This window comes from Colius striatus, chromosome 6 (genome assembly GCF_028858725.1).
Source record: "Colius striatus isolate bColStr4 chromosome 6, bColStr4.1.hap1, whole genome shotgun sequence".
Lineage (NCBI taxonomy): Eukaryota > Metazoa > Chordata > Aves > Coliiformes > Coliidae > Colius > Colius striatus.
Genome location: NC_084764.1, coordinates 24,548,414 through 24,566,041, shown reverse-complemented (window position 1 = coordinate 24,566,041; position 17,628 = coordinate 24,548,414). Strand labels below are relative to the sequence as shown.

General features: G+C 46.0%; 1 protein-coding gene across 4 annotated transcripts in view; it reads right to left on the bottom strand.

Annotated features, from left to right (window-relative positions):
* Positions 1-9,433, bottom strand: part of FLVCR2 (FLVCR choline and putative heme transporter 2) — a 36,151-nt gene extending 26,718 nt beyond the window's left edge. For 3 of the 4 annotated variants that reach the window (XR_009818945.1, XM_061998537.1, XM_061998538.1), the window contains exon 1: positions 8,856-9,433. Coding sequence is in view for 3 of the 4 variants with exons in the window: in XM_061998537.1 (XP_061854521.1) it covers positions 8,856-9,362 (507 nt within the window). In the remaining variant the exon portion in view is untranslated. The remainder of the gene's footprint in view (positions 1-8,855) is intronic. The other variant, XM_061998539.1, reaches the window with a different exon arrangement.
* Positions 9,434-17,628: the final 8,195 nt, after the last annotated feature.

The following is a 17,628-nucleotide window of genomic DNA, read 5'->3' as shown; positions in this document are numbered from 1 at the left end:
GAGGCAGCACAAGTTGTGATTTAGACCTAGAGCAGCACAATGTGACCACAATCAACATTATAGCATGGTTATGCCCTGTACTCAAACTCAGATTCCTTGCAGCAGCGACAAAAAAAACCACCCTCTAAAGCACTATGGCAATATTTAACTTGCAAGAGGAAGCTGCCCAAAAGGAAATAAGCTTGTAAAAAGAAATTCAAGTGAATAGTCAAAGAAATGAAATGCTTGCAAGAAGCATTAAGACTATGCAAAGACTCTGCATCAGAGGCTCAGTATGAGCCTGGAGAATATTAGCAAAAGATTTTAGAACTGAGTAAACGAACCACAGTTAAGTAAAAAACCAACAAAACAAAACAACAAACCACAACCAAAAAGCAAAGCATCACCCAACTGGAAAACTGGACATTATTCCTTCAAGCAAAGGAAAAAAACAAGATATCAAGATGGACAAAGCTAAAGTAAAACCATAATTAGGCAAAAAAAAAGGTCAAGGAACAAATTTACAAACTAAGTCAAAACTCTTCGAACACCACAAAATCGAGAAGCCTACCAGAAAGTCTGTAGGACCAAAAGGCTGTGGAAGGAGAACATTCAAGAAAGTGGGAGAACTAAATGAACTCTTACACCAGTACTCATAGCATGATATTTATGGAAGGTTTCCACATCAACAGAACCTCTACATGTGGCAAAAATCTGAATCATTATTAGTGGAATATCTTCATTAATTTCAACTAGTTTGTTCTACAAGCCATCAGGGCCAGATGGTATTCATTCAGGAGCTCAAAAGAACATGTCAACAGAAAATCCACGTGACTCATACAAAAACACAGCAAACTGCTAGCTCTGCTATGCTACCAAATACTCAAATCAGGAATGGAGGAAGGGAAAAGTGGTTGGAATATTTGAAGAGGTCCAGCACAGGCATGAGGGCCAGGAAACCCCAGGGCCAACAGCCCAGCTGTTTGGCCAAATGGGTAGAAACTGTAGCAGCGAAAAGATTGAGGTTTATGTATTGAAAAGCATGGATATGACAGGCTTTTCAGGCACTATGATTTCAACACAATCTCAGCAAGTTCTAAAACTAAGACTTCAGAGAGTTGAGATGATACACTCTGTTTTTGCTGTCTTTCCCTTAGAACTTATCACTGACTGGCCTGGGGCCAGATGACAAATTTGGCCCAACCTAGGCCAGAAGCCCCTCTGTTCTGATGTGTTGTATCTTTTCAAAGGAAAGGCTTTGGAAAAAAACAAACATATATAATCAAGGGCTTCACCTACTCTCAGCAAAGAGACCTCATTGCATTTGTCAACACACTATTTGAGGCACTTTACCTCTTCACTCCCAGAAGAGTACTCACGCTTCTTTTAATCTGGGAATCAATCTTTCACCCAGACCACCCCAGATCAGCCTTGAGAACAGAACTAGGAGAATCTAGCTACATACTTCAAGCCTCTCTTTGAGAGACGTTTGTGGAACCATCAAGTTCAATGTTTTAAAGCATAAAACATTGGGGACTGGAATATCTTTCATACAAGGTAAGGCTACGGGAACTGGGGCTGTTTAGTCTAGAAAAGAGAAGACTGTGAGGGGACCCCATTAATATTTACAAATATCTAAATGGTTGGCTTCAGGAGGTTGGGACGTCCCTTTTTTCTATTGTAGCTAGCAACAGGACAAGGGGTAATGGGATGAGGCTGGAACACATTTAAACATAAGAAAAAACCATTTCACTGTTCAGCTGAGGGAGCCCTGGCACAGGCTGCCCAGGGAGGATATGGAGTCTCCTTCCTTGGAGACTTCCTTGGAGTCTCCTCCCTCCTTTCTAACTGCACATGCCTCCCACACTACAACTAAGACATTTCACAGGAGCAGCTAAACTTTCTGACCCTACAAGTCACGTATGGCAGTCTGCAGAGAGCAAACGTGCCACCCCCTTGATACATCCTGTGAGCCCTACTGCACATCGGCTTCCCAAGACATTGCTGTCAGCACAGGTCCCAGCTGCCTTTCTGTACAAAAGGTTACAGTAGAATTGAAAATACCCAACTGCAGAGCTGTGTAAAGCAGAAGCTGCCAGCTCCTACTTGGTGTATTTTTATTTGGATTGCTGTCCAGAATATGCTGCTCCCATACCACAAACAGCAAAACTAAAAGAGCATGTTTAAATCCAGACTGCAAGTTAACACATGTAAATGTTTGCAAATCATAGCTTAGTCACCTTTCTTGCAGTGTTTTAAGAAACAGAAAGGACACAAGTTGTGAAAGGAAAAATTGTAACCCAGGCCCCGTGATGAGATAAGATAGGGCTTAGGCTCTTTCTTACTCTCCCATTGATGTTGGGGAGATTGCATTTTTTCAAACTGCAGTTGTACAAACAAAGCTCTTGTGAACGCAAAGTAAACTCACTTCCTCATTACACTTCTGCTTCTGTGGCATCATCTCATACTGCTTAATATGATGCAACGACATATGATGAAAACTACTTCCCTATGCAAGTCATTCTGAGCTTCTGAGCCTTCCCCCAGTTTAATGGAAAAGAACCACAATGCAGCAGAACAAGAGCAACTGATAAGACAGAGTAAAGCAAAAGAGGGGTTTCAGCTCTGACAGCTGAAGCTGCTGTTGGAATCCTCAGTCAGATATAATACTTTGGTCAAAAACCTACTACAGTCACCTAACATAGCCAGTCCTAGGAGATTCTGCAGGATAAGGGCTCAGGGTGCATTGGGCAGCCTCTCTCAGCAAAAATACTTAGTCACTCATTTAACCCCCATGCAACTTCCACAGAACAGAACCCAAAACCCAATCTCTGTGAGAGAGAAGGGAGAGCTGCCTTTGGTGTACAGCTGGAAAGGGAGCACCAGATGAAACGGGTATAAAAAGATCATTTCAGGCATCGCTGTCCATTTACAGAAACTTAGGCATTCCTGAGAAAGCCACATTGCTGTTTGGTCAGCACACCCTCCAGGATTTAGGACAGTTGGCTACATAGCATTTCTTGTGATCCAAGTGCTCTGATCGACTTTACCCTTCTTTACAGGGGGAGAAAGGAGTCAGGGCTAGAGAATATTGAGGTTCTGGAGCATGTCCAACGAGTGACAACAAAGCTGGTGAAGGGTCTGTTGCACAAGTCTGACGAGGAGCAACAGAGAATTGGGGTGGTTTAGTCTGCAGAAAAGGAGTCTGAGGGGAGACATGATCACTCTCTGCAAGTACCTGAAAGAAGGTTGTAGTGAAGTAGGGGTCAGTGTCTTCTCACAAGTAAGAAGCAATAGGACAAGAAGAAACAGCCTTAGGTTGTGCCAGGGGAGGTTTACATTGGAGATTAGGAAAAACTTCTTCACCAAAGAGTTGATAGACACTGGATCAGGCTGCTCAGGGAGGTGGTGGAGTCACCATCCCTGGAGACATTTATGAGATATGTAGATGAGGTGTTGAGGGACATGGTTTAGTGGTGGACTTGGCAGTGTTCAGTTAATGAATTCACTTGATGATCTTGCAGGTCTCTTCCAATCTAAAATAGTCTATAGTCTATAAACTACTGGCATTACCAGCTCCTCTTGATTCCTTGATAAAATCTTCTGTTACAATATCTTAAAAAGGCAAGAAGGTCCAAAGCAGAGTTAGTGAGGCATCAAATGGCAACACATGCTCAGCACAAACAACATTCACCAGCACAAAAGAATGGGGATTCAGATGTTGCAAACTCGATTGTTTTGCAACACCCACCCCACCCACTACCCCATGCAGACTCTTTCCTTGGTCAGTACAAGAGGGAAGGACCCACCAGGGGCTTATCACCCACTTCACCCACTTGTAATGTCATCATCTAATCACTGCTAGGCTGGCACTTATAACAGTCTGCAGACAGCACCTAAAAGCTCTGCTTCAGGCCATTTCTGTTATGGAAACCCTAAACCTCTGAAGTCACATGCCAGCTGCATCAGAACAAGGACAGACCTCACCTGTGTATCGGTAAGAAGATGCATCATTTTTCCCCAGAGGCAGATTAATATTAAGCTAAAGTTTTCTTTCCTGCCAAAACACATTAACTTTTTATCAACCCCTGCTAAAAAATGAAGAGGCAAAAATCAGAGTAGAAAGATCATGTAACACGCCTGCGTCCTTACTCCTAAGCTGCTTGATTCTCTTTGGCAGAATGACAGGAGCCTGCAACAAGGTCTGTTTCAATCTTAAAAAACACCAGCACAATATGGGGAACAAAGCAATACAAAGTGGCAAACACAAATGTTTTCATTACCCCTCTGCAACACAGACACTTCTCTACATCCTCCCCATGTGCCTTGTCCATCAGGTGACAAGAGGGAGATACCACAGTCAGAAATACATCTAAAACCAACATGTATGAAGCAGCATGGCCTAAGCACAGCTGCCCAGCATACACCATGGCAGCTGAAGTGGAGAGCTAGCACCTGGCCACCAGGTTCTAGACTGTAGATCTCAAAAAGCCACAGGAATTTAACTTCTTACCTAAACAGCCTTATCACTTGTGTTAGTTTTGTCACACCACAGCACATTTCATCATCCCTGAAAGACAGAATCACGGATCACAGAATGATCGGGGTTGAAAGGGATGTCTAAAGATCATCTAGTCCAACCCCCCTGCTCAAGCAGGTCTGCCTAGATCAGGTCACTCAGGAATGCATCCAGGTGAGTTTTGAAAACCTCCAGAGAAGGAGACTCCACACCCTCCCTGGGCAGCCTGTGCCAGGACTCCCTCACCTGAACAGTAAAGAAGTTTTTCCTTAGGTTTAAGTGTGACATTTTGTGTTCCAGCTTTTGTCCATTAACCCTAGTCCTGTCACTGGACATTACAGAAAAAAAAGGCTGTCCTTAGTCCCCCCTCAGTCTCCTCTTCTCCAGACTAAACGTCCACAGTTCCTGCAGCCTTTCCTCATAAGGAAGATGCTCCAGTCCCCTGATCATCTTGGTGGCCCTGTGCTGGGCACTCTCCAGCACTTCCCTGTGCCTCTTGAGCTGAGGAGTCCAAAACTGGACACAGGACTCCAGATGAGGCCTCACCAGGGCAGAGCAGAGGGAGAGCAGAACCTCCCTTGGCCTGCTGCCCACACTCTTCTTGATGCATCCCAGGATGCCATTGGCCGCCTTGGCCACAAGGGCACATTGCTGACTCATGTTCAGTTTATTATCAACCAGGACTCCCAGGTCTTTCTCTGCAGAGCTGCTCTCCAGCAGGTCAACCCCCAGCCTGTACTGGTGCATGGGGTTGTTCCTTCCCAGATGCAGGACTCTGCACTTGTCTTTGTTGAACCTCATGAGGTTCCTCTCTGCCTAACTCTCAAGCCAGTCGAGATCCTGCTGAATGGCAGCACAGCCTTCTGGAGAATCAGCCAGTCCTCCCAGTTTGGTGTCATCAGGGAACTTGCTGAGGGTACAATCTGTCACCTCATCCAGGTCGTTGATGAAGATGTTGAACAAGACTGGCCCCAGAACCCATTCCTGTGGAACTCCACTGGCCACAGGCCTCCAACTCGATTCTGTGCCATTGATCACCACCCTCTGGGCTCTGTCATTCAGCCAGCTCTTGATCTAACTCACTGTCCACTCATCCAAGCCACACTGCCTGAGCTTTCTGATGAGGATGTTGTGGGAGACAGTGTCAAAAGCCCTGCTGAAATCAAGGCAAATGACATCTGCTGCTCTCCCCTCATCTAGCCAGCCAGTCATGCCATTGTAGAAGGCTATAATATTGTTGAAACAGGATTTCCCCTTCATGAATCCACATTGACTCCCTGATAACCATCTTTTCCTTCATGAGCTTTGAGATAGTGTCCAGGCGGTAGAGCAAGTATGTTAAAGGAACGGTCAAGGCCTGCTGCCCCAGCAAGCACATAGTGTTGCAAATGCCAGTATCTCAGGAGAACGTTTCTTCCCACTGTGGTCCTGTCACCAGTGAGAATGAAGGGACAAGTGACACGGGTGGCAATGTGACAGGCATGCTACTACTGACATCTGTATTTCAGATACATGTCAGACAAATTGCTCTCAATATTCAAACACATCGGAAGGACACTAGTGAACTCTCCAAAACACTTTTGCTTCCTCCACCTCAAAACTTCAGTCTGGGGAAAAATCCCCACATAGATTTTTCCTAGTCTTTTAAGCAATGAGGTGCTGGTAACATTTTAATAACATTGACACTTTCAGGTCAAATTATCCAGCGTTCTATGCCGATAAATGCACTTACAGAGTTAAGGAAAAAGAACGGAAAAACCAATGCCTCTCCATGTTAAAATGGGGAAAACATTTTGAAAACCAGCAGTGCGTAAACATGAGAATGTGATCTCCTCCATAGGTGTCACCACTTTTCTCTAGCTCTCCGGCATTGATTCAAGAGTGGTCAATCTAACCCTTCTTTGCACTTCAGAAGACACAGGCAACACACAATTAGAAAGAAGGGAGAAGAATCTGATACTTTACTAAGGTTTCTTTTTTTCTAAAAGGCATTTTATACCCAGTCTGACTGATTAAATTATTTACTCTTTAGGGCTAACTTTGGACCTTAACGTTGCCATCACTCAGCAAGCAGCAGCAGTGTCCTGAGCAGATGTCACCCCGGCAGACCAGTATTGAACCAGCAGGCAGGCTCTCCTCAGTGCTGGAGGCCCGGAGGGTACAAGCAGAAAGAGAGCAGGTATCAAACAAAGAAGCAGTTACACTGCCCCACTCCTCCATGTAGCTGGTTGAAACTCTTGATGGAGAGGGACAAGAGTGCTTGGCATTCTGTAATAATAATCAAGATAATATCTCATGACAGAGTTTTCCATCTTGAGGATCTGTAACTAAGTAACGTGGCAGGGAAAAAAAAGGCAACAAACATAGCTGTAGAGAAACATGCACAGGGAATAATTTGCCACACTGGCGTACCACAATTACAAGCCTGCTGCATTATACTCTTTGCTGACACTCCTTAAACCACAGTCTTTAACAGAGTCAGGAAAAAGTGATGTTTCTATTTCTTCCTCCTGCCAGCATCACCAAAAACCAAAATAGCTATTTTTCATTCACTGTGATTCTGCTCCTCAAGACCCTTGATTAAGGGAATGAATAGGTCCTTCTTATGGAGTACAACCTGCCTTTACCAATTCTCTAAAAGGAAAGTCTGGCCTTATAAACCAAAGGCTTAGTATTGAACTGAGGTCTCATTGCCATGTCAGCTCAACTTCCAAAGCAGCACGGAGCACCAAAAATGTAGCCAAAGTTTGCTTTTCACGGTTATACTACCCTGCTCCTTTCAGGATGATGAGGATCCCACACGCACATATAACACAGGTTGTAAAGCTCATTGTTTGGATTTCCTATGCACACTGTTGAGTAACTCTACCTGAACAACTTAAAAAAAAAAAAGTCTGACAGCAAAATACTCAGTTACTTATTTACTCCTAAATCATCAGAGTGCTGATGCCAAGTTAAATGCCTTACGCTCTAAAGGTTCATTTAAAACACATAAAAAACAGCTCACTGCCTTAGGTGAAAAGAACAAAGAGGAAAACTTAGATTTACTCAGAGAAAGATAAGGATGTTTTCTCTTTCCAAAAGATGTAAACCAGAGTATCCTCTAATCCCCTGGCATTCTTGCACAAAGTTCAGTTCCTCAAATACTGTATCTGAGCATTCACCTCTTTTTGCCTCAGCAGTATATCTAAATAAATACAGAAACCCGGGAATGTGGGGAAATGAGATGTCAAACCCACTGCACACAAAGTTATCTATGAGGAGGAACAGTGCAATAGAAACTATCTGAACTGCAAACCATTGAAATCCGAGTAGCAACCACCCACTGGGTGAACCAAAGATGGTCCAGAGTGGTACAGAGTCATGTGTAGTACATCGGTTCTCAAAGCAAGGGGCACAGGTCCAGTCTAGCAGCTAATACCAGGCTCTACTTCCCTCCTTTTCACATCATTGTTGCAGAGCCAGCGTCACTTTGCTTACACCACATTGCATCAGTATTGACCTATCTGCTTCATGCAACAGGCATAAGTGGGTGTTCTGATGCAATAGTTGAGAAGCTATTTCCCTGATTCTTTCAAAGATGTGGGGAAAATTATCTCCTCTGAGCACTAGAAAAGTGGCTACAAGAAAAGACCATCACAGTTTGAACAAGTGCAGGTCACTGGCCTTCCTGATCTGCCTTGATAGGACAGTGCCTGGGAGCTTCCTTTGCCCTAGCCTGATGGATGGGTTGTTCCTCTTCAAAGCAACTGCCTGTGGAAACTCTGTCATCTTTTAAGAGATATGTAAGTGCTAAAGTCCTTTTCCTCCAGGGCTCAGCGACAAGTACTCTTTTCAGTTGACAGATAATCTCCTTTGTCCCATGTAGTTGTCAACAGGAGGATAGTGCAGTCAAATCCAGATACAACTGCAGATCTGAGGTTTGCAAGATATTCTGCCTAAAAAGCACACGCATTCCTCTCCAGACCATGCACTGTTCTGCCAAATCATACCCCTGGACTGGAGATTCTCACACACAGTAGCAGGAGGGCACTGGAGAAGACCCTGAGTCCAAACACCTCTCAAAGACAGAATCATACCCAACTCCCGTGCTGCCACCAACTTTGTAGACTTAGGTCCCACTTGCCTGTGCCACCATCATCAGCCCACAGCCTAACCCCAGCTGCATCTCTCCAGGTACCAGCTGCATTTCCCAGAGGGAACTGTGTGTAAGCATCTCTTATCCCTACTGCTGCCCTCTGGGCCTCATGCATCTCCTCGCCAACCTGGTTTTCCCTCTTTGAGCTCCTAGTCTCCAGCCAGGCCAGGGACAGCCCATCCCACATGCCCAGACAGTCTAGGGGCAGGTGCCTATTACCTGGTTCCCAAAGACAGCAATGGAGCAAGCGGTGGAGACCTCATGGGAGCCGAACCAGACAGAGGCGATGCGCGAGGGCATGCCCAGGATGAAGACCTGGGCCATGGAACAGATTACCTGTCCCAGGACAGTGACGGGGAAGAGGTGCGGCTTCAGGCTGCCTAGCTTCACCCAGGCACCCGCAGCGTTGAGGGCTGAGCCTGCCAGGGCGATGAGGCGCAGGCCCCTCTTGTCCAGCAGCCAGGCAACGGGGAAGAGCAGGGGGATGTAAGTGAGCATGTAGCTCATGGAGAGCCAGTCGATGGCAAAGGAGCTCACGTTGTAGAAGTGCATGAAGACGTTGTTGATGCTGCCGTACTGGATCCACTGGAAGGCGTTGCAGAGGGAGTAGCTGCTGAAGAGCAGCACCACGACCCAGCGACGCGATGACAGCCGCACCTCGGCGGTGGCAGCAGCGACCTCCCCCACCGCCGGCCCCGGCGCGCCGGCCGGCTCCTGCTGCACCATGTCGGCAGCTCAGGCTCCCGGCCGGCCCCGCTTCCCCGGGCTCCGCTCCGCTGCCCGCCGGCACCCACCTGCCCGGGACACCCTGCCCGGCCGCCCTGGCCGCGCCCACCGGCAGCGCCGCGCCGGGAAGCGCCGGTGCCGTCGCCGCCCTCGGCCCGGCCCTCCCGCCCGCAGCCCGCCCCGCCCCGCCCCGCCGCGCCGCGAGGGCGGGAGGCGGCCGCCTGCTGCCCAGGCCCGGGCCCGGGTCGGCCGCCCAGCGGGGCACCTGCGGAGCGGCGGCCGTCACGGGGGTCCCGCGGAAGCGCCGCCCGCGCCAACGCGGAGCGGGACCGTGACCCGCTGGCCGCAGCCGCCACCACCCCGCCACCCCCCGGCCTCGCCGCAGAAGTCCCGGTGCGATGAGCAGGACGTGGACTAAGGCAGAGCCTTGAGAGCCGTGTGGGCAGTGGCTGGACCAGCCACAGGAGCCCAGGAGCACACCTGGAAGATGAGCTGCTTTGGGGTTTCATTTGGGTTGGCTTTCGATGTTTGGTGGGGTTTTTTTCATGACATGTTGTGCTACGAAGTGAAAACATCCAACAAAGTAAAAATTAAAACATGTCAATGTGACTGAAGAAAAAAGGCCAAAAGTAATGTTTGTCTTCGCCCTCATGGGGAAGTTCCAGTTAATGAGTCAGCTCTTGTTTTCCCATTACAGAGTGGTGCAACACACCACTCAGATTCCAGCCTGGAGATCACTTGTGATCTACAGTTCATTTAATTAACATCATATTATCTGAAATGTACAAACACTCAGTGCAAGCTTTAAAACGTGGACTCGGTTGCACACTGGTGTAGCTCATCTCTCTTCCAGCAACAAAAACACAGCTCAAAGTTCACTTGGAAAAATGGGAGCAATTAACTGTCTTTAGGATGTTATATTCCTGCAACAAAGACTTGAGTCAGAGAACGAAAAAACTGAGTGTCTCTGGCTCATATGTACTTTGTGGAACTCTGTCAGAGGTTTCTGATGCTGCCCTCTCACTTATCCACTTGACTACTGCCAGGAGCAAAGGCAGACGCTCAGCTTTGGTGCCTTTATGTTCTTATTCCTCATGCAAGAAAAAAGGAAATTAATAATTTCCTTGAACAAATCATTCCAAAGAGAGCAAATATCACCTAAGTGGTTCCTGCTGTGTATCCTCACAGAGCTTGCTTCTTGCCACCTGCCTGGGTTACCTGCTCCCAACAGTGGCCAGGAGCACAGCTGGAAACAAGCAAAGCCAGCACTGCCTTCCCTGTGTGCTCTGCTGAAATCAACACAGGGCAGAGCTGCAAACCTTCCTACTCCTCAGCCCACAGCCTTGACAGTGAACTTCCTGCCTCAACTGGGATGCTCATTAAGATAATACAACATAGGTACAACGTAACCATAATGTAGCCCTCTTACATAATAAACAAGAAAGGCAAAATCAGAAGCAAGAGGGTTTTGGTCCCATTTATGGGATGATGGAATTTTGGGTGATGCACCCAAAATTACTTCAAGCTGTGTACTGAGACAACAGAAAGAACGGAGGAATTTGTTCTAATAAAATTGTAATTTAAGTGTGCCAGGAATGCAACAACTGATAGTGTTGTAGAGTACAGAGGTGAGATGGAGCAGGAAAAGGACTGTCATGGTCCAAGGTCTGCTTATTCTGACAGCTCTGAGGGTACGTAACAGCAAAACAGTGAAGAAAATAAACTTTTAGGTCCCTCAGATTTAAAAGGTCTTTTCCACAAAAATTCTCCACAATATTATAAAGAAATCAAAGTTACCCAGGGGTGATTACTATCATTGGTTGGAGCGGTCAAAAGGCAATTTTTAGCATGGCAAACTATGTTTGCTCAGAGGGGCCTCACTTACTAATAATCCTGAAAGCACTTTGAGGATCAAGAATCTGCAGATGGAAGGACATTAAGTTACGCAAGACTGAAACAGGTCACGTGCATGTTGTATTTAATTCTGCATGACTTCAGGTCTGTAGCTTTAGCTACCTGTAACTGAAAGTGTTATCACAGCCTATGGTATCTTTTAAACTCAGGTAAATGCAAGATAATGGAGTTAGCTACCGTATGGCAGTCTGCTTTAATCAGAGGTCTCTGGGTAGCCCAGAGGAAGATATCAGTGACTAACGGGGTCTGAATGTGGTTATCAGACTTAGGTCAGAAAGAGTATAAAGAGAAAAATAAGAAGTTGAAGAAACACTGTCATACATTAGGAAAACATTGAGAGCAGTTAATTTTCTTCACATATGACTAAGAAAAGAACATACACATAGAAAAATCTTTAGATATGTGGACGAGGGGTAAGAAATACTACTTCAACTCCAAACTAGAGCAAGAAACTCTAAAGTTTCCTACTCCAAAGTAGAGTAACAAACAGTCTATTGTCTTGAGCTGTGTTTTAGTCCCAACTTCAGCTCCCAAACTTCTGTCAAAAATCCTCAGTGTTACATATTACTCACAAAAAGTCCATAGAAAGCCAGAGCCTGCCAATCAAGGAGCTATTTGCTCCTGCTAAACTGATGTCTTAGTCCAATTAGAAAAGTCAAATGGTAAAACAAGACTGAAACACAGACCCTGCTGAAAATAACAGCAGATGGATGAAACTAGTACCCAGCCTCTGGTGACTACAGCCTGTCAAGTGAATGTTAGCCAGGCAGGAAGAAATCCTGGCTCCCCAAAAGCTGATTTAGTCAAGTATTTACTTATAGGCCCCTACTTCCCAGAACTTCTGTTCTCTGATTTGAAGATTATTTTGTTCTGGCTCTGTGAACTGTTCAATCACCCTTTTATACCATTTGCCAATTTCTGGACCAAAATAAAACCCCTGTGCTTTGCATTTCTTCCTCTCTCCATTGCCACATCTGTTCCTACTCAAATGAGCCTTTTCCCCTTCATGAAGCAAAACGGCAGCTGCATTTGGATTTCCCTCATCAGAGCATCTTTATATAAAAATTTCTTAGCCATGAAAAATTATTTATATCTCAGGACAACCCCTTGAAATAGATTTTAAAGCTGAAAGGAAATCTCCTTCACACAGAGATTGACACGAGTGCTAAAAAGGTTACAGGATTCTGCAGCCAAAAGTATCTGTGAAGGTACAAAAGCATTAAGCCAGAGGCAGAAGCAGGGCCCAAATTAAATGTAATGTAGAGGCCACTAAATAGAGCCTAAAATCACTGGCTTCACTACTGATCTCAAGAAATCCAGCTTCTGACACTCTTGGAAGGTACTCTGCCTTCGTGACCAATGAGTACGTGCAATTTGTGTTCTGTAAGGACTGAAGAACATGCCTTGGAACAGCTCAAAGCTCACTCTATGAACATAAATGCTAGAAGTGATGCTGTCCAATGATAATCCAGCTTTCTCATTTCTAGGGGATGGCAACAGACCTCAATGACAAGCATAGCCATAACAAATGGGTAGCAGGAACCAGATTGGAAGGTGTGCACAAGCATTTGAAAATTATTGTGAAAAGAATAATTCCATGATGCCTTATCTCTCTCACATTGGATCAGAGGCCCAAGGAGTAGATGGACAAAAGGTGAAGGTTACCAGGGAAAAGCAGGTACTCATCGGCCTACCAGATCTTCCAGCCATGCAGTTCCTGAGAGACTTCAGAGAATGCTTTAAACGGAAGAGTCTAAGTTCACAAGATGTCCCTTGCTTTCAAACTCACAGCATTATGATTTGTGCCTCTAAATCTCATCATTGCACTGAGAAGGCCTGGCTAGCACAGCTCTTCAATGTCTCTATCACATTTTCACTGGCAGGACTAAGGTCTAGAAGAGATGTCAGATCTTGCGGTCTGTCCCACACAACCTTTCACAACAGACATTGCAGAGGAGATTACAAGATCTTTGTTGGTACAGAGAGAATGTTTTATATTGGATTCAACACCCAGGTTCCTTTAGTGGAGGTCTTCAGAAGTCAGGTAGTTGTACCATCAGACCAAATGGCAAGACTGAAACAGGTGGCAGAACAACTCACTTATCTGAGTCACACCAGGATGCAACACACAGCTGGAGACACACGGTGTAGAGCAGGCTGTGTGTCGGACCTTCCCCTATAGCAGCAGGGAAGACTGCGAGCCCTCTGCTGGCACCTACAGCTTTTGACAGCCCAGAAGCCACCAGCAAGCAGAACCCAGAACATATCCGATACTCGCAGAGGATTACTTTGTTACTGTAGTTGAGACACAATTATTTTGACACCCTAAACCCTTAGGAATCTTTCCTGTTACATTTCCTGTGTAAAGACCTGGGGACACATACAGTAAAGAACTACATTTTTAACAGTACAGCATGCAGCCCTCGTAGCATTCAAAATGTTGCCAAAAATTACCGTTCTCTGTGCAAAACATGGTGTCTTAGTTGTACAGTCTAAAACCTCAGAAGCACCAAAGCTGTGTAAGGCATAACTGAGCACCAAACCTATTCTCTTCAAAGTGAAAGGCCTTTCAAAAGCATAACTCAAGGAAAGGAAATAGTGTTTTGCTCCCTGTCAGCACATCTCATGTAGCTCTCAGAGAACTTCACTGGGGATGCATCATCTCCGTCTATAATATGGGAGAAACAGGAGCATAAAGAGTTAAGGCGCTGAGCACAGGACTGTTGTTCCTGACTGCCAGCTTGACACCTTCTAACCTAGCTTGAAAGGGCTTGCCCAACAGCAGCTTGAATTGCCCAACAGCACCTCTTCACAGGTCTAATCTCCCTCTTCAAAGCATGTCTTCAACAGAGCAATGGCTTTACTTTAACCCTGTCTAGCTCAGGTGTGACTTTGTATGGATTAATCATATAGGTCTGAACTGTAGAGTACATGGGAGGGCATGGCTGAAATGGTAACATTCACAGATGCCTTCTTGCAGAAACAAAAAGGTGTAAAAAGGAGTGTGTGGCAAGGAAGAGCACTTGTACCCCTGGTACCTCAGATGTGCTGGTTAGTGCATACCCTGAGACACAGTGGGATTACACTACCTCTGCATGTGGTCTTCTGCAAATAGATGGCAACTATACTCTGATCTGGTTGGATGACAACCAGCTCTAATCCAAAAGCTGTCTAACTGTGGTTAGCATGCTGTGCTGCTTGAACATCTAAGCCCAGCTCTCAACCTTTCCTTGTGAAAAGCAGTGGAGATACAGAGTTGTAAGGAGAGACATGGAGGCTCAGTTTGTGCTGTCCTCGGAGCAACCTACCTCTGCTACACACCAGATGTGCTCATGGGACATGAAGATCTCTTTGCCCAAATCAGAATAAAAGAAGTGGAAAAAGAGCCAGAAAGACCCAAAACTCAGACATGGTCTAGATCTATATACTCACTCAAGATCAGGGTCACAGATTAACCCCAAATACCAAAAGCTCGAAGTACATAAGCCCTTCTTACTCAGCATCCTCCAGCCTCCATCTCAGTGAGTCATACCACTTCATGCCAATGACACAAAAAAGGTTTTCATCTCCTAATGCTTGTAGCTGGCATTAATTAGTGATTAACATAATTCTAGAAATGTGCACGGCTCACTGCTGAACTCAGGCCCATGCCTTTCCTTCCTCCCACTCACGCTCTAGCAAAAAAGACAAACCTGGGATAGGTCCTGCGGACTGGGGCATCACTGTTATGAGGAGAGAAAAGTTGATTGTGTTTTAGGGAAGAGTACAGAACTGGTGCAGGAGCTGGAAGGAACATGAGCTCTCTCTGCATGGATGTCTCTGAAGCCGCAGGACTCTCGGCAGCTGGCATCTGCAACCCCAGCTGCAAGAAAAATTATGGTCTTATGTAGTAACCTTAATGCATTGGTTCTAAGCCTGCCCTAGCACAAAATTAACGCACATTCCCTACTTGGGTAGATATTTAATTAACCTAGAAAACTTATATATACCCATATTACTGCCTCACTACTCAAACCCTCTCCAGATCATTAATCAATAACATGGCAACACCACAGTAGAGCAAGAACCCAGACAAAGCAAGCACAGTGAAGTTTGCTGTGAGAGTCTCACCATTTCATGCCATGCTTTGCTTTTCCCTTCTCTCCAAATTTTGATTCAGGAAAACACTTTGTCTTTTAGCAGTGAATCCTGATCTTCTTTGATCTCTGTGTGCTCAAATATTAGCATTCAGATGGCATTATTGTATGACAAGCACTGCTTTGGACACTGTGATCATTGTAAGAGGCAGAGAGGGTCTCTGTTGTGGGCTGCTTTGGTTTGCTATGCAGATTATCCTCTTACTGGTGCAAGCTGTCAGCACTAACAGAAGTGACTTCTGAGATAGGATTTGCAAAACAAGTGCATAAACCCTTTGTAGCCTCAACAAAATGCAACAGAGGTGCTTAGCTTGTCCTTTGCCAAACTGAAGATGTGCCTCTGCATCTTTTCTGACTCCCTGCATACTGTGCTGGGGTATTACTCCTTCTCCTCTCTCTCAAGAGAGAAAATTCACATGTCTATCAGATTAGAGGGCAAGTATCATAGTGACAACAGTTGGAATTGTAGCAGCCCCATACAGGAGAATGAATGCATCTTCACCTGGACTGGTTGGCTCTGTGTCTCCCTGCTTTGGCACCTGGTACATCGGGAACCTGCAGCTGAGCTGAGGAGGATGAAGTGGGAAGGGAGTATCAGGCATGACATTGCCCTGGATTTCCCATCTGGGGAGCTACATTTAGCTTAAGTCAGCAACTAATGTCATATATTTATCTTACCATAGACACAGTCCTGAAATGCTGATACTGAATGCTTGTAAAGTGCTGAGCCTCCCCTTGTAGGAGGGTGGAAGGGGAGAATATTACTGCAACCTCCTTGCTTAGTGGCTTGCTGTCTTCCTACACAGAATTGCCAGGATACCTCGTTCCATGAGAAGTATCAAGGTTCAGTGAAGGCCATAAAGGAAAATCTCTCACGTCCCCCACTTCTTATCTCCACCCTCTGGATTGTAAGAAACAAACAAGTTTTCTTGCCGAAGACTCAAGTCAGACTCTGCAGTGAAGCACTTTTAATCAAGCATTCCTGCAAGAGCAGGTGTCCTAGCTAGCAGGCATACCTGATGGATACAAAGGTTGCCTTTTTATTCCCTATTCCCAGACACAAAATCCCTCCCTTGTTTCCCCATTGGCTGGGTACTTCAAGGTGTACAACTTACCCGGGACACCTACAACTCCTATGAGCTATTTTAGATTTCTTGCACCCCTCTTGGATTTATTAGCTCCTTCCTATAGTAAAATTTTCGATAGTATATCCTGAGCATTGGCACATGATTGATACTTTATTAATGTTAAGGCTACAGCAGAGACCTCAGGACAAGGTAGCTGGGAAGAAATACAGAACAAGTGCTTCTATGAAAGCTTTCCTGAGCATCAAAACACTGAAACCCATCATTCTCATCTCAGATCTCAGTGAAGGTGATTACAATTTATCAAGGCTGAAAACAGGTCTATGTTTATTTTCAAATAGCTGTTACTTCTCCACCCATGATGGTTCCCAGTGCTCAATCCCCACATCCAGCCCAGCACTGCTGGCACACAGCTCTGCAACCCCCACAAGAGCAGTAGAAGGTGAGAAACATCAGGCCAAGCTCCTCACACCCTGGCACAGCAACAGAAACACTCTGGGACCACAAAAGATAACTGGTCCCTGGCCGAAGCTACAAAATCCTTGAGATCCTCGGCCATGGGAGACCACAGCCCCTCCACTGGAACATTCCCCTTCAGGCAGCCTTATCCAGCCTTTGCCATCACACACATTAACCCTGAGCCTCCCTCCCAGTTCTTTCTTCGGTCTGTGGCGATGGCCCAGCTGGGCTGGCGGGTGGATCTGCTGTGAGGGAGCGTGGGGAGTGGGGGGTCATGGCCCAGTGCCACCATGGGACTGCTCAGCCCTCACCCAGCATGGCACAGCTCAGCATAACAGAGGCATCTCTGCCAGGCTTTCCCCAGCACAGAAGGCCTGTCATGCTCCTGTGAGTCCTCGTGGCCTTACTGCTTTAACAGCACTTTCCTATAGCCCGACAGAAAGGCACTGACATCCTACTTGGGTAGGGGCAAGCTGCCACAGGCCCAGCCGTCACCCAAGTTCTCCACTCATACACCCAGAAGCATCCCCTTCCCTGAAGCAGCAAACAGCACAGTGCTCCCGGAGGCTGGGGAAGGCCACGTAATGCTCAAAGATCCAGAAATACCAGATGCCAGTAATAAGTTCAAAAGAATCTGCACTGGGGGGGGAGAAGTACGCAATCGAAAGCAAT